The 21,434-nt window shown below is 44.0% G+C and overlaps 1 protein-coding gene across 29 annotated transcripts in view; it reads right to left on the bottom strand.

Annotated features, from left to right (window-relative positions):
• RERE (arginine-glutamic acid dipeptide repeats) overlaps nucleotides 1-21,434 on the bottom strand; it is a 340,996-nt gene that overhangs the window by 183,333 nt on the left and 136,229 nt on the right. For 19 of the 29 annotated variants that reach the window (XM_083453656.1, XM_083453669.1, XM_083453672.1 and 16 more), the window contains 2 exons: nucleotides 13,838-13,908; nucleotides 12,891-12,953 (listed from right to left, as the gene is read on the bottom strand). In XM_083453656.1, the coding sequence (XP_083309782.1) occupies nucleotides 12,891-12,953; nucleotides 13,838-13,908 (134 nt within the window). The remainder of the gene's footprint in view (nucleotides 1-12,890; nucleotides 12,954-13,837; nucleotides 13,909-21,434) is intronic. The other 10 variants (XM_083453661.1, XM_083453677.1, XM_083453664.1 and 7 more) reach the window with 1 other exon arrangement.

The raw sequence follows: 21,434 nt of genomic DNA, 5'->3' as shown, positions 1-21,434 counted from the left end.
CACAAATCTGTCTGTTTCCCAAGCAAAACGGAAGAGGGAGGGGGGCCCTGATGGGAGAAGCATATCTGTAAATCAGCGACAGTATAAGGAATGAAAGGTTGCTCCCTCTCTCTCTCTCCACAATCTTTTCCCCACCCCTCTGTTTTAATAACGGTATGAAAAGGCTAAATGCCATCTTGGCAGAAGCAGATCAAAGATCGGCAAGGAGGGGGGGAATTATCCAAAAGGGATTCATAATGCAAGCTGGAATAATTTTAATACAAAACGCCCAGCAAATCTCACTCGCCCTCCTCCTCCTCCCCGCCCGCCCCCACTGACAAATCGCCAGCTGAGGTAAATCCCAGATAATGAAACATTGTAAAGAAAGGCTCTATTTAATAATTTAGCCCCTGTCAAGGAGTTGGTATTGATTCTTGTTTCCAGCGCGGGGAGAAAATGTTATCTGCAGCCTTACAGCTCAATGACAGCATCGGCGAATTTAATCACCGCGCAAGCCCCTGCCACACTGTTCTTAAAACTGTCGCCTCTGATTCTTTGTCATCCAGCACCCGGATCCCTGCCCACTGATCCCTGCCACCTTCTCACAACCTATTTGTCCCTGCAATAAAAAGATTTCCAGCGACTCACATTAAAAGTGAGCTGTCAATTCTCATTTGCAGGCAAAGCAGCTTTTTTTAAAAAAAAATTAACATTGCTACACATAGCCTCAACCCAATCTGCCTCTTGCATTAATGAAGTGCGCTTGGTGGCTTAATAGTCAACTTAGCCTCGATACAGAGGGTGATTATTATACCAGTCCTAGGACATCTGCTCCAAGGAACTGTGCTCTTTTTCTTTTTTTTCCACGGAGGGGAGTGGGAAAGGAAATGAATCCAAGGGAAAAAATGTCTTAAAGGGGAAAGGGGGAGATATGGGGAGAAATAATTGCTGCCTATATTAATCAGCAATTTTTTCCCTGTACCAAAAACCGGAAAAGGTCAAGCATAGTCCCACAACTGGCAAGAGGAAAATTAGCCCTGAATTAATTTAAAGCTGCAGCTTTGTGGGGGAAACACAGAGCCAATTCATTCACAGGGAGAATGAGACCATTAAAACACATAGGTGTTTGTGGCTGGTGCTGGGCCTCAGCACCCCCCAGGGAAATTTGCATTCAAAAGCATTATCCTGGCGTAATAAAGAATCTTAGCCCTCTTATTATTGGGCTCCGAAAAAAGGAAACTCTGTGAGGGCATTATTCCCTATGTCTCGCTCCCTTTCCAGGTGAGAGAAGCAATTCTTCCCTTCCCTTTATAACCCTTTGGATCACATCAAAACGATCCCGCCGGCCCTCACAGCCAAGGTCATCATACACAGATTTTCTATTACAGGGCACTGGAGGCATTTCACAACTGTCTTTTTATGCACTTCTCTCTTTCCATCCACAGACTATAAATTGTTACAAGGCCCTGGGGCAATCCCGCTCTATGCTCCATTCAAATCAGCCTTCTAGGAGGGAAGAAAATCATCACAGACAAGATGCTTCAATCAAGTAAACACACAAGCAACAAAGGGCAACCGCACCGCCTCTAATAACCAGCCCCGTTTTATGCGGCAAACCCGCCATTTTTCAGGTCCTTGGACATGCCAGAGTGTTTCATTCTGGATGCAAAGCACAGCAGCCCTCGTTTGCATTTTAGAAAAACAGCAGAATATAAGCACATATATAAAAAAAGCTAAAATAAAAATTGTGCCATTAAAATTCTTTGACTAGATATGAACTCGTTTCATTTGATTTTATGTTTAGAGTCAGGCTCTCATAAAAATGACAAAACTGTGACAAGGATAGGGTGTTGTGAATTCATTTGCCCCCAAAGAGCTTTTAATAATTTCTAACACAGAAGAAATAACGTCGCAGTCTCATCTGGATTTGTGTGGGGGTTTTTTTTGGGGGGGGAAATGCATATTCTATCTTTTTTGTTAATCCAAATGGCCAAACCTCTCCACGGCACAGGTGCTGCACTGCACAGGTGGAACTGTCTCCAGACCCCAGCTCTGGCACAGGACAGGACAGGACAGAATTGGAGTATAAAACATGTGCATTTTATACTAGGGTTTGTAGCCCACTTCTCCTTTTCAAATTGAGATGCTGAAATGTGAAAACCTCCGCTTGTTCCGAGCCATCACAGTTATCGAAAAGCACTTGAAAGGAATCAAATCATGTGGTGCCAGACAGCTCTGTGCTTTAAAAAAGATACAGCCATAAGATGCTTGGGGGTGACTCCTTCACTCATGGGAGGTGTCAGAGAGTTAAGGTACTTCACCAAAGGCAAGAAAGCTGAAATTTGGGGAACATCTCACCCAAGGCATCCTATTTATGAGAGTGATTTGGAAGGGGACATCCAAGTCAGAAATGGGGAGCCTGTGGCAATGCCAGATTAAACCCCATGTAATTTTCTTTCAAGATCAATATTATTTTGATCCATTGTTGCGGGGCCCTAAAAGGCCCCACAGCCCAGTACCTACTCTGCCTATTTGATAATTTGGCACTGGCCTGTGGCCATCCAGATGTTGTAAGCCCCCTGACTAATAGTGATGCTGGATGGGGCTTGTGAAAGCTGGGGCCAACCACATTTGAAAGACCACAAGTTCCCCATTGCTAGATTTAAGTCAAAGCTCAAGACATGAGTTTTACTCCAAGAGAGGTTAGCACAGAGCAAATCCACCAGAATGAGAGACATCCAATATTGGGCTTTGGAAGCTGCCATCCATTCACAAAACTTGAAATCAAGTTTGAGTTGAGGAATAATTCCCCACAATAGCCGGTAGTTGGACATGGTTGGTCATTCATTCAGGATTTATACCCAGGTTTTCACTTAGCTTGACGAAACAGTGTACAACATCATTTACAGACCTTATGACACTCTGGCAAAAGTGTCAGGCTCAGTAATAAAAAGGATCAGCATTAGCTGTATGGACACTAGACCAAATGTCATCCTGCAACTCAACTGTCAGAATGAATGCACAGGAGATGAACACAGAAGCACCAGCAGCTTCAGAAAGAGCACCAGATGTATGTCTATTCCTTTCAGACAGAGGAAGCCCACTGTTGGCTTAACTAGCAAACGGTTGCCTTGTGTGTACCAGCCCTGTAGCCAGCAAACTAAATCTTGATGCAGGCACACTCTTCCTTACAAGTTCCACCAAAAGCAAACACACCGCAACCTGCTCCAGAGCTGAAGCTCCCCTCTTAGCACAAGCTCTTTCCTCTCTGCTCTGGGCCCTGAAATCAAGTTAGAAACACCATGTTTATATCAACTCTGCGTTACCGTAATCGCGTTTCCTGTTGCCCACAAATTGAATATGCCTTCAGTTCACTGCAGGATTAAGTTAAAAGGAGCAGATGGCGGTGCAGGAAGCTGCTCTTAAAGCAAATATCCTCTGTAATATTCCCTTACAGTGAGAGCTTCTCGGAAAGGCAAACCGCTAACAAAGGGGAAATGGGAGATATTCAGTCGCCGGTGCGCACGCTGCACTTGAGGTAAGAAAAGTAAGAGAGAGAAAAGAAAGACTCTGTGCTGGTAGGCTTTATTACTCTCTTTTTTCTTTTTCTTTTGGATGCACAGACTACTACTCACTGTGGAGGGAGCCAACATTTCTATCAGCTCAGTTGTTGATACACAAGGATAAATTGCCTTCTCTCTGCTCCCTGCCTACCTTCAGTACTCCAGGTGCCAGACCCAATTTATGAGACGCTAGTGATGACTTAGGCACCTGGATTTCTGCACTACTGTGCATAATTCAATGCTACTCATTTAAGCAAATCTTTTACATTCTCATTTTCCCTTCCAATGCACTGATCTTCAACTTGTGGTTCAGCACCCACTACTAGCTCATGGCCTGTTCCACAGTGAGTTGAAACTATAGCTCTACCACCATCAAAATGTGTGGTTAAAAAAAGAAAGAACTGGGTTGCCAATGCATGTTTGGGTCTCGGATCTGAAAAGGCTGCTACTCCCAACAAGAATTGCTAGAAGTGGTGGGGGGAAAAATATAGAAAAAAACAAAGCACAAAAAATAGAAGGAATAATCCATCAGTAAAATACGTCACCAAAAAATAGCTGCAGCAAAGGACAAAGTAGAAGCAGAGCCAACAATAAATTAAATTAAGCAACAACAGAATCAAATGCTTGTTTAAAAAGAAGTGTAAAGGGTGGTTTTTGTATCTCTAAAATAATATGAACAGCCTAAGCATATAAGAAGAGCCCTGCTGGACCATCAATTTCTGCACTCTGCTCCAACTGCGACCAATTTGAGACCTCTGGAAACCCTCAAGCCAGGCTGCGAAAGCAACAGCCCTCTCCTGCAATTGATATGAAGTAATATTCTGTCTCTGAAACAGGAGTTGCATATAGCCATCATAGCTAATAGCCATTGATAGACTGATCCTCCATGAATTTGTCTAATCCTCTTTTAAAGCCATCTAATGCTATGGCAGCGAGTCCCATAAATTAATTACATGCTGCGTGAAGAGGTCCTTCCTTTTGTCTGTCACGAATCCACCCTGCTAGTCAGCTTCTCTGGATGACTCCCAAACTCTATTATTATGGGAAACGGGGAGAGAGGAAGAAACTTTCAAAGTAAACTGGCTGTCAGCGAAAACAGAGCAGGTAACGCCCAGGAAGGGAGTTGTAAATCAGAAGTAGCTGTGGACATGAATGGGCTGCTGTGAGCTTTTCTCCACCATGTCTGCTGCTGTGTGTAGGGCATGGCCACATTCACTTTGTATTTCTTGAGCCTATTTTCATCCTTTCTTCCCTCTCTGCCCTGGGAGCTCCCTCAGCCATACTAGGCTGTATCCAATGTTAGCCCTAACCCATTGAAATCAAGTCTACTCTTAGGGTATCATAGCAGGAAGCGGGTGGGAAGAAAGCCTAAATGCACCAGCGAGGGGACAAATCATCTCCTCTTCTCACTGACACGTTCAGGTAACAAACCCTGCCAGGCTGGCACAGCACTGTGTAACCTTTAGACACCAACTCCTATCAGCCTGCATGGCCAACAGTAAGAACTTAAGAAAAGCCTTGATAAGGCAATGGCACATCATGGTCCAGCATCCTGTTCTCACAACGGCCAACTGTGAAGCCTGCAAGCAGGACCTGAGATCAACAGCCCTCTCCCTACTTGTGATTCCCAGCAACTGGCATTCAAAGGCACAATGAGTAGTCTAGACCACCAACATCTGGTGGGCAACAGATCTGCATAACAGGCAAGACCATCGAAAGTGGGAGCCCTTAGTCCTCAACGGGTGTTTCCACTGCTTTACTCTTTCAATTCACTAGCTAGCAAAAGGGAAAAGACCCACCACTGGCTACGAGGCAATCTAATTAGCACCCATGCTGCAGAAGCTAATCATCCTGAAAACTCAACTGGACGTACCAGTTCCCACTTTATTTTCTGTGCTACACATAAACTGCCTGATTTACAGTGAAGTAAAACTCAAAGGCTTGCTAAATATTTAGGCCATGAGCTGATCTCTTTCCATTTCAATAAGATTATCAGCTCACCAGCTCAACGTTTTACGCCAACCCCATTGTGGTTCGAAGGCAACTAAAGCTCTGAATGACTTGGGTGCCTAAAGTACTGCATTCTACCCAAGTGTCCTGTACACTGAATTCATTCTCTGACACTCCATTCAGGATCTCCCCACTATCTGAAGTTAGGTGGGTGGGGACCAGAGAAGGGTCCTTTTCAGTAGCAGCCCCTTGTTTCGGAATGCTTTTCCCAGGGGTACTTGACTCTCCCGAAGCTCAAAGAGGACATGAAGGCAGAGGAAGCTCCAAAGGACCTGAGGCATAGCGGGGCTTTGTTTTCGCTGCTCAGCCTCCCCGTCTAAAGGCTGATGTGTAGGGCAGCGCAGCAGCAGCAGCTTTCTCGCAGGTCCTCCAGCCTCTAGCTGGCCCCAAAGCTTCAACTTTTAGATATTTGGGTCTGGGTTGAGGAAAGAGTGGGAGAGGGTAGTGGAGAACAGGAAAAAAAGGGCATTTGAAGGCTTTTTAGAGGGTGCTCCCAACAATTTCAGCTACAAGTGAGGGGACTGGAATGTAACCCCCATGTGAGGGGACGTCTGTAATCCAAGTACCAGAAAACAAAGACTGCTGTTAAAAATTTGCTCAGGCTTTTAAACAGGCAGTATCAATTTACTGTATGATGTTTTACCTGCTTTATGGTAGTTATACGCTGAATTTTCCCACAGTCACTCTACACTGTTGTTTTGTATTTTAAGTTATTGTCTCATGCAGCTTAGCTGAAGGGGGTGGGCACTCAAAAGCTTTTATATAAACAAACAAACAATCTGCTCCTATCATGTGGATGCACCTGAAATACCAATTTCTGAACAATGTGGATATGGGCAGATTTTTCCAAAATGGAAGACAGAGGTATAGGGTAAAGAAGAAAAAGGCCAGTGCCGCCACCACAGAAGAATAGCAATAACAAACCACCCCCAAAATCTAAACAAATGAGCCAATGAATGATGCTGGCGGAGGGGAGATTGTCTTCATATTGCAAACAGCAGAGCAGCTAAAGCACTAATGGCAAGGCATGACAGCTAGCAAACATCCAAGAGATCAGCTTCTTGGTAATTAGTCAAGATAAAAGAACTGAAGCTTTTCAGGAGTTAAGCAAATCATGGAGCTCTGCCCACCCACCCACCCCAAAAAAGGAAACAAGCTTTTAAATCAATAACATGCAAAAACAGGGAAGGCATTTGCCTTTTATGGGCTTCCTGGAGGCAGCAGGGTGGCTGATGCAGGATAAAAGAGGATAGGCCAGATCAGTGATGGGGAAACCTCTGGCCCACTGGCTTAATTGCTTATTTTTATCTGTTTATGAAATTTATATCCCACTCTTCCTCCCAAAGGGATGAAACATTGAAAACAATTATAATACAGATACAGATTGGGAAACATCTCGACTTAAAAATCTTGTTGGAAGAGGAATGACTTCAGTAGGAGCTAACAAGGCAAGAGAAATGTTGAATAATAAAGGAGAGGAAATTCTAAATAACAGGGGCCACCACACTAAAGGCTTGATTCCTATGTTGTGCAGAACAACCCTCCCGGTAAAATGGTTATCTTCAAGAAGCGCTCACCTGCAGAATGCAGTGATCAACTGAGTATATAAGGAGTGAGAAGATATTTCCAGTATCCTGGTCCCAAGCTGCATAAGGATTTATGCATCAAAACCTGCAGCATGAAGTTAGCCTGGCAGCTAATTAATCCCACCAGGCCTCCATCTTTGGCTTGCAATGCTATTTTGACCAAGCCATGTATACCCACCTTACATGAGATGCCATATATGGTATCAGTTGTGGGGCAAGAAAGACACGGCTGTGCCTTTACTCACATGCTTTGATTGCAAACCTTGCAGGCAAAACTGGGTCACCCAGCATTGAGAGGTGGGCTGTCCTGACCGCCTATCAGTTCCGCACCCCTGGGTTAGATGAATTCTGATTCAGCAGCGCTAGTCCTTATTTTATTTTTTTAACAAACAGTTGTGGCACTACCATGATCATTAACCATGCTGTAGAGCAGGGGTCAGCAAACTTACCTCGCCTCAGGCCGGTGTCTCCAGCGCTGATCGCGCAGCAGGCTGGAGGGCGGGGGAACGTGTGCCCACATGTGTGCGCACACGCTATTTCCGGTGCACTTCCAGGGTTGGAGGAGCACCGGAAATAGCTTGTGCGCATGTGCACGGGCCTCCTCTGACCCAGATGTGCACCAGAAATAATGCTTGCACGTGCACAAAGAATGCATGCTCATGCGCACAAGCTATTTCCGGTGCTCCTCCGACCCAGAAATGGACAGCTGCGCAGTGCAGTGCCGGTAAGAGCGGGCGGTGGTGGCCGCAGGCCAAATAGACGAGTCCCTCGGGCCTTATCCAGCCCACGGGCCTCAGTTTGGGGACCCCTGCTGTAGTGCAGCTAGACAAAAGGCATCTGTAAATTTATACCAGTTTACAGGTCTGAATGCTGTGGTAATTAAATGGGGAGGGGGAGATCTCATCAGTATGAGGAGGAAGCAGCAATTGGTCACAGGGCTTGCCTTCCGCTTCTGTGCATTTATTTCATTTTATTTCGTGTATGCTACACAAATCTTCCAACCATCAAAACGCGTGCAAGGAAAATTAACATTGAAATGCAATCCCCATGAGCAGGAGAGCTTGTGTGGCATTGTTCTGCATTCTTACAATTCCGCAACATGCCTCTTAAAAACAAGGTTGCTGCCTTGATCACGGTGTCTATAGACGGTAAGTGTAAAGTGACCCAAGTCCACTACAAGGGCATCTTGTTCCTTTCACAGAGAGGAACACAGGTGCAACAAAGCCCATCCACCATGTACACTGCAATGCAACAGCAGAAGTGCCACCGTGTTCCATTACAAAGAAAAACAAATAGCCCCCCTAAGCCCAGTTTAGAAAGCTATACACGTCTTTTCGCACTTTGGAGAGGGCCCTGTTCAATTGCCACATCATCTGTTACTTTACGCACTCCGATATGCTGCAGGCAAATGGAAAACAAGATTACTCTTGTCCAATCAAGAAGGGATTTGCATGAAGTATTTGGGGGCTCCTGGGTACTTGGATACCTTATCTAAAAAATAGGGCATTTAAATAGGTACTGAGAACCTGGTTAGCTATTTAGGAAAAAAACTATTAAAAATATAGTTTATATCTGCCTCCCACAATCTAGTGCCCTCCAGATGTTGCAGGACTATAACTCCTATCAACTCTGACCACTGAATCAGGCTGCACTAGACCAGCAAACAGAACCAGCACCTGTTCATTATTCCTAATGAATATATTGAATGGAGGAGAGATGTGGAAATATAAAAACACAGGGGGGGGATCCATTTTGAATTTTTTTTCTGCCCAGCAATATCTGAAGAGGACCTGGTTAGGGAAGGCTGGTACAGGATCACTCCCACCTTTGATAAGCAACCAGCTCTGGTGTGATCATTCCTGGAGGAACGAAAGATATTGGCACATCTCTCACAAACAAAGATCTGTTCCAATGCAGAACCAGGTCAAAATGTTTACAAAGGCATATGTGTATCTTTCTGCCAGTGTATGCATTACTATATTAAAACTTGCACCACTCTGGAAACTGGAGGTTCTCGTGCAATCAGAGCTATCCTGCAAAAGCAGAATTAATGGGGGGGAAATGGCGTATTAGTGAAGACATCTGGCATGTTATAACAAGAAAAGTTGCCGTTGCTGTCTGGGAGCCAGTAATCAATTTTTTGCCTCCTCCAGCTACTCTATCATTACACTGAATTAGGATCTGCGAGTGAGGGAGATATATTAGATCATGGTGCACAGCAGAGCTTTGCCAACCGGATCTGGTTCAGATCAGACTAAAACAGTTTGGCAGTCTGCTGTGCCCTTAAAAACAAATCAATAGTGTTGCTCTCTATGCTGCAATGTGCTGGGTGCCAGGAAATGTTAAGGTTTCCTGGAGAAAACACACACACAGACACTGACCCCTTTCCACTTTCAGATACACTCAAGGACAGCCAGTGGAAGGGCAACCAATTAATTTTAGATTTAAATCTGCATTTAAAAACACACACACACAACTGCAAGAGGCCACTGGAGAAATACGAGTGATCAATTCTAGGCAAGTCAGTCAGCCAGCAATTAACGCAAAAGCAAAAGTTTGCAAAGAGGACTGGAGTAATGAGGAAAATTTACAACTGGGCCACCAGTTAATGAGCAAGAGAGACCTGGTGAAAGAGGCAGTAAAACCACTCTAATATTATGGCAAGGGAGAATAGACTGGAGCCAAAATACAGCCCAAGGAAGATTTTGGGAGGGATTTGGGGCGGGGGAAAGAGAAAGGAGAGCAACTTCAAAAAGAGGGTATTTAACTGGGACTATCCATACGGCTTTCCTTGCTGCCAAGATTCCATAGTGTCACAGGAATAAGGATATCAAGCCAGCACAGCCTTGAAAAGATTTTTCCCCAGGCTTCGCTCCCTTCCATTCTGAAATCAGGCTACATTTTGGAGCTGAAAGGGCTCTCCTGCCAATGAGCAGCTGAGCTCCAGACCTGGCACTTGTCTGCTTCAAACAGCAGCACAGCCAGCAGCGCCGGCAAAGGTGCAATTGAGAGCTCTTGGTCTGTACTGGGTGGTCTTTGTGAGAGTGTGAGATTTATGCCAACAGAGACTGAAGGCTGCTCATTCAGAACTGCCACCCTCCTCTTGGCAGTGTTAGAAACTCAGATATATAAGCTAGGCGCCAAATGGCACCTAGGTTACGGTCACCACAATGGAATGTCTATTCGCGAGGGGCTGGACTAGATGACCCTTGGGATCCCTTCCAATGCTACAATTCTACAATTTCAACTACGTTGCTCAGCTGTAGAGCAAGCTATTACAACAATTCACTTGTCCCAGGATGCAAGAAAGAGAAACAAAGAAAGTGAAAATGGAAATGGTATTAACTGCAGAGCTTTTTAAACTGTTGTCACCAACCTAGCACCACGTAGTCGCAATTGGACCCACTTCTGTAACACCTCCTTTCTGCAGCTATTCCTCCGCTCTCCATTTATTTATTTATTCCCGCCCCCAACCCGTGCAAAGCTGTGATCACATAAATAAAGTAAGCGTGAGCGAGTTACCTATATCACTGTGTGCTATTTGTATGGTATGATAATGTATTTTCCTTTCATTCACGGTTCCCTGAAAGCTCTTATGGGTGAATAATGCAAAAACAGTCAAGATGTTTCTAACAGTTGCTGCTTATTATATGTTGTAAAATGAAATAAAAACATTTTATTTCATTTTTGAGAGAGAGGGAGAGGGAGAGGGAGAGGGAGAGAGAGAGAGAGAGAGAGAGAGAAGCAGGCAGGCTGTAAATATAGCTATTCCATAAAAGAAAAGTCAGCATCATGGTTAAGAGTTATACATCACTGCCACCCTAAGCTAAATGCAAAATCTGAAAGCAAGAGATTTAAGAAACACAAGGAGGTTGTCAAATTGTGCAGTGTGTGTTTGTGTGTGTGTGTGTGTGTTGTTGTTGTTTTTAAAAAAGAAGATATACATAAAGGTACTAAAACATATTGTGCTCCGCTTCCCACGCTGTTTTGCAGACAGCTTTAATGTGTTGTAGCAGACCAATACTGACAACAGAAGCTTCAGCTTTCATTGCTGTTAATACCCTAAGCAATTACTGTTGCTCAGCAGGTACTCCTGCCCAGAATGGCAACTCGCACTGTAATCCAACATTATTTTTTTGCAGGAGCAATTCCTCCTGAACACCAAAGCACCTGCTAATGTGCAAAATTGCATAAACGGGGCTTAAAACGTCTCGTAGCTTTAAAAGCCATCACTTTTTTAAAAAAAACACCTAGTATTGTTCATGTCAGGGTATTATTGAATTTGCTAGAGAGCAGGGATTGAAAGGGGGGGAGTGGCATCAAAAAAGGCTTTTTTTTTTTTAAGGAAGCTGGACTGGCTCCAAAAATCAGAAGGATGTGAAAAATTACCTGTAAGGGGAGAAACTGTACATAATTGAGATCTCCGGGGGGTAAAAATAGCAGACACATAAATATTGAAACAGACTGTCAAAGTAACCAGGGAAAGGAAGCACATTCTCTAACACCGCAGCTTTACAACGTTAACCAGAAGCAGCAGGGGAAGAAGGGGGCGAGAGAAAAGGGGGAAGGCAGGGAGAAAGAAAAAAGATAGATTTGGGGAGAGGAACAGATGGTGGTTTACAGAGCTGAGCAACAGGCCACCCAAATATGTGTATTTTATTTAAGTTTTTGAAAAACAGATCTCTTTCTGACCTCAGAAGCAAGCTGGTAGGAAGTTCCTACATAATGCTGCTGTCTTAAATCATGTGTGGTCAGCAGATGTAGGTGGCAAAGAATGGCAGACCCATTGGGCATCATGTTCACATGGATCCTGCGCTCAATACACCTAAGCACACTTAGGCTCAGCTGGCACAGAATGCTAAGCCAAACCATGGCTTGGCAAGAATGAGCAACCAAGCAGACACCTGGAGAGAAGATGGCGGCTTTACAATTACTGTATTTTTTGCTCTATAAGACTCACTTTTTCCCTCCTAAAAAGTAAGGGGAAATGTGTATGTGTCTTATGGAGCGAATGCAGGCTGTGCAGCTATCCCAGATGCCAGAACAGCAAGAGGGATTGCTGCTTTCACTTTTGCTGTTCTGGCTTCTGAGATTCAGAATATTTTTTTTCATGTTTTCCTCCTCCAAAAACTAGGTGCGTCTTGTGGTCTGGTGCATCTTATAGAGCGAAAAATATGGTACAGTGGTGCCCCGCAAGACGAATGCCTCGCAAGACGGAAAACCCGCAAGACGAAAGGGTTTTCCGTTTGCAGAGGCGCTTCTCAAGACGAATTTCCCTATGGGCTTGCTTCGCAAGACGAAAATTGAAGAAAATTCTTTGCGATTTTTTTCCGCTCCAAAACCCCTTTTTCTGAAGCGCTAAGCTGCTAAAAGCATTTTAGCAGCAAAACTGCTAATCCCTTAAGCCTTAAAAAGCCGTTTTCAGCCCTTAAAATGTCAATAGCGCTAATAGCGCTAATCCGTCAATGGGCTTGCTTCGCAAGACGAAAAAACCGCAAGACGAAAAGACTCGCGGAACGGATTCTTTTCGTCTTGCGAGGCACCACTGTACATCAGAACCTGGACTTATGGTTTATCTCCCCCAGAGTGGCATGCCATAGAGAAATCCTTGGCTACAGCTCATGTGGTGTGCCTGCAGATAAGCTTTGCAGCAGGTGACAAAGACACATCTCTGCCCAAGACCCAGTATTGTCCACACTGACTGGCAGAGACTCGCCAGCATTTCAAAAAAGGGAGGCTCTCCCAGCCCTACCTGCAGATGCTGGAGATTCAATCTGGGATCACCTACACGCGGAGCGGGTGCTCTACCACTGAGCTATGTTCCCAAGGTTGGTTACATAAAAAATACAAATAAAAGACAACAGAGGACAGTGTAACCGACTTAAAAGAGTCAGCAAGGTATCAAAGGTCAACGTAAGCACAATAAGAAAAGGTTAAAATTATACCGAAAGTGCTTGGGGCAATTAAAAAAGGTCCCCCAACTCCCCGTAAGGTAGATGCCAAGTTCTCCAGGGTAACTTTCCACAGTTTGGCCACCACCAATGTGAAGGCCCTCTTCCCAACTTGCCATCCACCCCATCTCAGATGGCAGGAGTATCCACAGAAAGCCCTCTGGTGAAGACAATCTGCGGCCCTCCAGATACAGCTGAACTACAATTCCCATCAGTCTCAACAAGCATGGCCAATGGCCAGGGATGGTGGGAGTTGTAGTTCAACAACATCTGGGGGGGGCCAAAGGTTCTTGCCTAGTGAGTCTTTGCTGAAGATCTTAACCTACAGCTGCATATGGAGGCTAGGATGCATGGACAAAGTCTGGCCTGGTATGAAATAGCTTCCTATGTTCATACCTAAGCCCACAATGGTAAACATGCAAGAAAGAGGCACATACTCTGTGCAGGTCATAAAAGTAAGGCATTTCTTCCTTATCATCCATAGGTGCCACACATTTATAGCTTGTGAGAAATTACCAGAAGTGCACTAGAATATAACATTGTAGTAACCGTAGTAATTACATAAAGTGGCACCTAGTAGCATGTTCAACCTCACAATGCAAAAATAAAGACTGTCAAAGAACGAGAGATAGGTAAACAAGAATCATGACTGTGGAGAGTAGCAATTGCCAGGAAGGTTTTGGTTGCGATAAAAAGTAGTCTTTGAAAAGTTCCCAATATTATGCTTTTAAAAATTGCTGTTGCTTACCAGTTTGAAGTCTTGAATGCTACAGATGAAGTATGGAGTGTTTGGTCGCCGACTCTCAATATACACGCAATCTTTAAAAAAGAAAAAAAAGGAAGAGAGTTAATCTTAAATTTATGGCAGCTAGTTCCTCTAGCCTGACAAAAATGCAGAGAAACCACACAACCTTTTCTATCAAATGAACAATTCACAATGAAAAGTACTATAAAATTTGATCTAATGCAAAGAAAATAAATGAATGAATAGGTGAATAAAAATGTTTCTGCCTGGCACCTAAAAATGGGGCTAGGCGTGCTTCTCTAGGGAGAGAATTCTATAAGCGGGAAGCCACCACTGAGAACACTCTTGTGCTGCCACTCTCAGCACTGACTGCTAAGGGGGCACATGGAGAAGAACCTCATGACAAACGTACGGTCTGGGCTGGTTCATGTGGGAAGAAGCAGTCCTTAAGGTACTGGAGTCCTGAGCCACATATGGCTTTTGTGACATTTTATATAGTTTTAAGGATCAATTCTCCGGGGAACTGTGTCACAAAAACAAGTACTGCCAAAGTGATCCCCATAATTAAACTGGCACAATGACCAGGTCACAACCTAACACAGTTATGTCAATCAAGACAGGAAACAAAGTCAAACTTCTTGCAGCTAAATAGTCATTAAAAATCCAACAGTGCTAACCTGGTTTTGCGTCTAATCGTGAAATCACTTACCCTATGGCAAGCACAAGTTATTTATATGCTGTATGACCTTTCAAAGTAGCCTCTACTGTAAAATTGGACAACCAACATATCCTAAAACACCCTAATTCTATATATTTCACTACAGATTTAATTGCCACTGCCTCTTGATAAGAGGACAGGAAAACTCATGTTCTTTCATTAGATGAGAATGGGTTCTTGCTTTTTTGCTTCTATGAAACAATTTATATTGGAAGATATAAGGAGGTAAGCTAGTAAGAGCCACTGTGTTATAGTGGTTACAATGTCGAACCTGGGAGACCCGGGTTCAAATCCCCACTTGACCATGAATTTTGATTTTGAGCCAGTCACTGCCTCTCAGCTTAACTTACCTGACAAGATTGTTGTGAGGAATGAGGAGGGGAAGAACCATGCATACCATCTTAAGCTCCTTGGAGGAAAAGGTACAGTGGTACCTCGGGTTAAGTGCTTAATTCGTTCCGGAGGTCTGTACTTAACCTGAAACTGTTCTTAACCTTAACCTTAGCTAATGGGGCCTCCTGCTGCTGCCGCACCGCCTGTTCTTATCCTGAAACAAAGTTCTTAACCTGAAGCACTATTTCTGGGTTACCAGAGTGTGTAACCTGAAGCATATGTAACCCAAGGTACCACTGTAAATGCAACAACAACAATTTTTTAAAAACTCTGGTGCCCAAGTGGTTATATTTGTCATATGTTATTATAGCATAAAATGTGCCCCATTTATCAAGAAGCCACAGTAAAAAAAAAGGGGGGGGGGACTGTACAAAATCAGCACCTGCATTGGCTTCAAGATGGCTAACACTGGCAGACTGGATGTCAGAAAACAGGAAATCCTCTTTAGAGTGTCTATAAAACACTCCCCAATCTTTTGCAGATAGGCATCAAATGTTTTCCCGTTCTGGCTGATTTGCACATAATGTAGCATCCAGTGTGTCTGTGTGTATGATCCATGGTGACTCAAGTTCCCCAGATGGAACTTGCTCAAATACAGGGCTCTTTGAGAAAGTCCGTTCAGACTAAAAGCTGCAGGGCTTCTCAAGCAAGAAGAAACAACTCTACTTGTCAACAGGCAGAGACATTTCTAATCCAAAACTGAGATGGGAACTGCAGTTGTTGAGGGTTTTTTTAAAGAAGAAGAAGAAGAAGAGGAAGAAGAAATTCTGCCATTATAATTCTCTGCAGGAGAAAGTTTCCATTTCTAAAAATGTCTCGTTTCATAACATTAATTAGTAGCAGAAATAATGGTTACAATACCAGTCAAATCTGACAGTGTTTAAAGATGCAATTAACATCTTAAAAATCAGATCCCAAGTCGATTTAAGACACCGGGAAATTTTCTGATTCAGGTTTCTTTCTTTCCTTGAAAACCTGTACCACCGCACAACAAACCCAGTATCCCCCTGGTCAGGGTGGGATGGGAGTCTGGTGACACCAGAGCGCTAATAACATGCCACTGTCCCAATATAAAGACCCAGAAAAGTTCCTGCCTTTCCTCAGTCTGGAAACCTCATTGCTGAGAGGGATGGTCAGGTAGGTTCCTTCCAAACTCCTAGGCATCCTAGGCAGCCCTGCTTGCCCAAAGGGACCAGTGTTTTTTTTCCTGGAAAAATAGGTGCTGGTACTCACCATGAAGTTGTTACCATAAATGCCACAACAAAAAGGAGGTGCTGGTACTGCGTACCCTTGAATACCCCCTGGAGAAAAAAACCCACTGCTTGGGTCCATTTTTTAGCCAGAGTCCCAGACACATACTCCCTTCCCACTAGAAGTTTGGGTGCAGAATAGGGGTTTGAATGGGTTAAAACAGAAAGATTGAAGGACCTCCAGCTGTATCATTAACCTATTCAGCTGCCCCCTGGATCTCCTTGTCCTTTAGTCTTAGGTTGCATCCTGTTTATTACTTCCTCTACCACACACTTCCCTCTCAGACCTCAAGACAAGAGGTCACCATCTAAATATCCTCTGAGACAAGAAATGAGCCAACATGACTAGCTTGTTCTCCTCTGGACTACTTAAAGACTAGAACTAGAAACCTTTTCTATCAGAGTTATGCATCTACGGCAATAAACAACTTTATTATTTTCTTACTGAAAGGCAAAAGGAGCCAGTGTGGTGTAGTGGTTAAGAGCAGTGGACTCGTAATCTGGTGAACTGGGTTTGATTCCCCGCTCCTCCACACGCAGCTGCTGGGTGACCCTGGGCTAGTCACACTTCTCTGAAGTCTCTCAGCCTCACTCACCTCACAGGGGAGGAAAGGAAAAGGAGATTGTTACCCGCTTTGAGACTCCTTAGGGTAGTGATAAAGCGGGATATCAAATCCAAACTCTTCTTCTTCTTCATATCTGTGTAATTGTAATAGGTAAAGCCTACTCTCTAACCCAGATTCACTAGCCAAACACGGCATTCTAAAGGGTTTCAATAGGTAATTGATCTACCAGCTCTAGCTGAAATTCACAGGGGTTCCCCCCAACCTCTGTCTCTGATCGACTCATTTAACCCCACTACATAGAATTGAGGGGGATGGAAAAAGAGAAAGGTGGTGGGGACAATCAAGTGAGGAAATCAAGAGTGTCTCTTCTTTCCTTGTTTAGTTTTGTTCCTTTTCTTGCCCAGGAGCTGCAGATGGCTCCTGAGACACCGTTTGGACACGACGACGTGCCTCTTCCTTTTCTCTCTTGCTCACTTTCTGGAAGCGTACATGCTGTTCTGCCAAGAGGCGTATCTGTGAATAATCCACATGCAGAATATATTGTATGCTCTCTCTCCCTCTCTCCCCCCACTGCTTTAATACCTAATTGTTGAAGAAGTGGGAGGGGAAAAGAGGAGGAAAGGAGACAGAGTCGAGCAATAGCTCTCCTTCTACATCTCTTTACAGCCAGCAATTCTAAGAGTGCATTATCTTCACTATAAAGTCTCTTACGTTTATGGAAATATGTCTTTCATCCTGAAAGATTATACACCACAAGCTGAAATTGAGGCCGTATGCTGAGGAATTAATTTCTTCGATCACTGGAGAGGAAGAGAGGAAGAGAGAGAGAGAGAGAGAGAGAGAGAGAGAAAGAGAGAGAGAGAGAGGCAGGCCCAACCACCTCAAGGGATAAAATTCCTGCAACTGCTTAAGTGTGATACCACAAAATAATTCAACAGGGTGGAATGCTTAAAAACAAACTGACATTGAAGGATGAATTTAGATAAGCTGAGAGTATTATCAAAGATGGGATTTGACAGAATTTAAGCCTCTGGTTCTTTTGTGATAGGAGTGATGGGGTTTTATGCTGCCAGTGAGAAGGGGGAAGAGAAGCACACCTCATGTCAATGATTAGATACAGGATTTCAGTTTACAGCATCACTAACAAAGAGACCAGGACAGGGGCCACCCCATATACTGCACCTAATTCAGCCACGCAGGTGGAATATAGAAAGCTGCCTTACATAAAGTCAGACCTTTGGTCCATCTACCCTAGTACTGTCTAAACTGACTGGCAGCAGCTCTCTAGGTTTTGGGGGAGGAGTCTCTCTCTGCCCTACCTGGATATGCTGAGGGTTGGACCTGGAACCTTCTACATGCAAGGCAGTTGCTCTCCCACTAAGCTTTGACCCATCCCCTATGGTAGACAAATACTGTGTTCACAGCATGGTTGGAAAAGGTGGTCCAACTGCCTCTAACACTTATTTGTCCATTAAGTTGAAACACAATTCGGGAGAAACTAGTATAAGAACACAATAGCCATGCTGGAACAGACCATCTAGTTCAGCATCGGTGGCCAACCAGCGCTGAAGGAGGTCAGGGGTGGTGAACTGGAAGCAAAGCACGCAGCAGGCAAGTAAGCCGGTGGGGACAATCCAAAAAGCGGCTTTGTCTTCACTCAAAAGAACAAGATGCTCACATTGAGGAGCCTGGCCAAAGCCTGAAAATTTATAGGGTCAAGAGGAATCCTATTGGCCCTATTGTGTCACCTGATAAGCGCTGCACTAGAAGTTGCAGTATTGCCCTCCAGCCAGCCGCACCAATGCTGATCTTGACTGGTATATCCCAGTCCTGGCAATCAGCTGCAGTGGCAGACAGTATAAGGTACCCGATATTCGTTTGCCAACAACCTGGGATGAGAGAATGGCAGGCAGGCAATCAAAATGTCACATCCATCCAGCTGGACCCAACATGTGAAAAATCATAACATAGCTGAAGCTGTGGTTCAGAATGTCTCACTTGGCAGTGCAAAAAGAAAAGAAAAAAGAAGAGGAGGGGAAGAAGGGTGAACAGGAGGTTTCTCCTTTGCTGCTTTTAAACCAAAGCCTCCTTTCAAGCGTCAAGCTGTAGCCTGTGTTTGAACTATACACCTTGGACTTCCACCTCGCTGGCACTTCATCATCAGGAAGCAGATTCCTGGCACGTCAAGTCAGCTTGACAAACCTGCACTCACCAGATGCATCCTGGTAGAGCTAGCTGCAAATTCGTGACTCAGCCCACTAAAGCACAAAGAGATGAACTCAGATATCATGAGGTTCTACAACGCTGTTTGTGGTTTCTCAGAGAAGTTTAAGATCTTTCAAGAGGGTTTGTGTTTGTGGTTCCCTCCCCCATGCATTTTTTTTTTGGGGGGGAGGGTAAAGTTGAAAGATAAATTCACAGGAAGAACCAAAGCACTGTCAACATGCAAAAAATGCAAACACAGAAGAAATTTAAAAGAACAGGAAAAATAAGAACTTCTTCAGAAAATTAGAGAACTCTTCCTTACAGAATTTACCTGACCATCAATACCTACCTTTGCTACTTCCTTTTCGGTTCAGAAATATGTAAAAACTAGAATTTCCATAATCATTTAAAATACGCAGACACAGAAGTTTTAAAGCGAAGCAACTAGGAAACATTGCCACTGGAAAACAATGTCAGGTGTCAATTCTGCAACAGAATCTTTTCCATTTCTCCCTCCCCTTAATGTTTCCAAATTCCTTTTACCCCACTGCCAGGAAAGCTTTCACTACAGTTGCTTTTTTATTTTTAAAAAAGGCTCTTGTAAAACACCAGATGCCAGAAGCTAATCACTTCAGCTACCTACAATCTGCCAGTGAAGAATCCCCAACAGAGGGAGGCTTGAAGTAGCAAGAGTCCCTTGGCACATCACCACTTGAAGTCGCAAAGCCCTCAACAGCTATGTAGGCAATGCCCCCGGTTTCCGGTAGTTCTCCTCACGTTGGATTGGTATTAAAACAAAAATAAATTAATTCAACATTTGTAGGCCTTTTCGGAGGTGGGAGTGGGTGGAGGTGGAGAGCTCCCACCAGATTTTAGGATCCTGCACTGCAAAGAGCTGCATAAAAATTCAGGTTCCTATATACTAGCGCGGAATTGTTAGTCATCCAGAACATTTAAGAGTTCTTCCCAACCCATTCTTCCGACAAAATGAAGAGGAGAAATGGGGGCGAGGGAGAAGAGGAATGCGGTTTGTTGAAAACAGGTATCAGATTTGGTTCAAATCCCTGTTCAGCTCACTTAAGTGTCTCTGGATCACTCTCACTCTGAGCCACAGATAAATGGACAAAGATACCTTGAAAGACAATGTGAATCAGAAGCAAAGTTGTTCTAGTTATAGCGGCGTTTTAAAATAGCCACTTGTCTACGGCAAGTAACTAAATAGACATAAAAATAAATACTTAAAGGTAATAATGATGATATAATATTTTAGGTGACTAAGTTGCAAAGCATAAAAAAGAAGGCTGGAGAATAGATTGCTTTCCCCTTCCTCCAAAGCTGTTGATGCCTCACAAATGTCTTCCACCGGGAGCAGACCCATTGAAGTCAATGAACTGAGGCCCATTCATTTTAGAGGGTCTGCTCTGAGTAGGATACAATCCTTACAATGCTGTGCATTGGAAGAGAGGCTAATCTTGATGCTCATCAGACTGATGGCATTTTTCACTAAAAAGAAGAAATTAAGCTAGGACCCCTAAGTTAAGTCCTATCCCAAACCCAATGACTAGCTGCCGCATTCACGGGCATCAGTTTCCTACTGAGTGTTCATAGTGTAGCAACAACTTCAAAGGGTCAACGCCCGTTTGTTTTTAAAAAAACAATGCATATGCCTAATTCCTACATGCAGAAAACTATTATTTGCAACGCAGGCCACTTTATCATGCATGGCCCCTTTCCACCACGATGTGCACTGTTAATCTTGCAGTGGCATTTAAGGGGGGGCGCATTTGTTTGACACAACGGTGAGGTAGGTTGCGGTGGTTGTCTTATTATTATTCACAAGCTATGAATCCTATTGCTTATTTGCAGAGGAAGAAAGAGAAGTCAGGAGATGCAGAGAGGATTAGATTCTGTGGAGCGGTCCAAATCCATAATTTGATTGTCACCAGTCAAGCTCCTCTCCCACTGACAAAGAGGAAGGAGCGAGTGCCCTATCCTGCTCAGGCTTTTCAGCTCATTTGTGAGATAAAGTGAGAAGAAAATTATTATTACAGATAAATATATTATCTGTATTATCTGTGTGTGTCGACATTTCCATTACAAAGCCCCATCTCCAGAGCGAACAGGAATTCAAGTCCCATCCAGGGTCAGAAGCTACTTCTCTTCTCACTGAGATTCCTCAAAAGCCAATGCAGGAAACAGGGTGTTTAGGTGTGGGGATCTTGGGCCAACATAAAGTGTAAAACGTGTCTACAACATTTTGGCACCCTTGTGCAGCAATTTAACACTTATTTTTTAGTTTGGGATGACGCGTTAGAGCAGAAGCTGGGTTTTTGCCAAAATCAGTAGCTCCGTGTCAATATTCTGGCTGGCCTTAAATGGCCAAGATAAAAATTGTGGGCAGCGTGTTCCTAACTCTGGGTTCCATCCAATGTTAGCCCTCCTCAGAGCAGATCCATTGAAGTTAATGG

The sequence above is a fragment of the Podarcis tiliguerta genome (genome assembly GCF_965153285.1).
Source record: "Podarcis tiliguerta genome assembly, chromosome: 8".
Lineage (NCBI taxonomy): Eukaryota > Metazoa > Chordata > Lepidosauria > Squamata > Lacertidae > Podarcis > Podarcis tiliguerta.
This window is presented reverse-complemented; position numbering and strand designations above follow the sequence as displayed.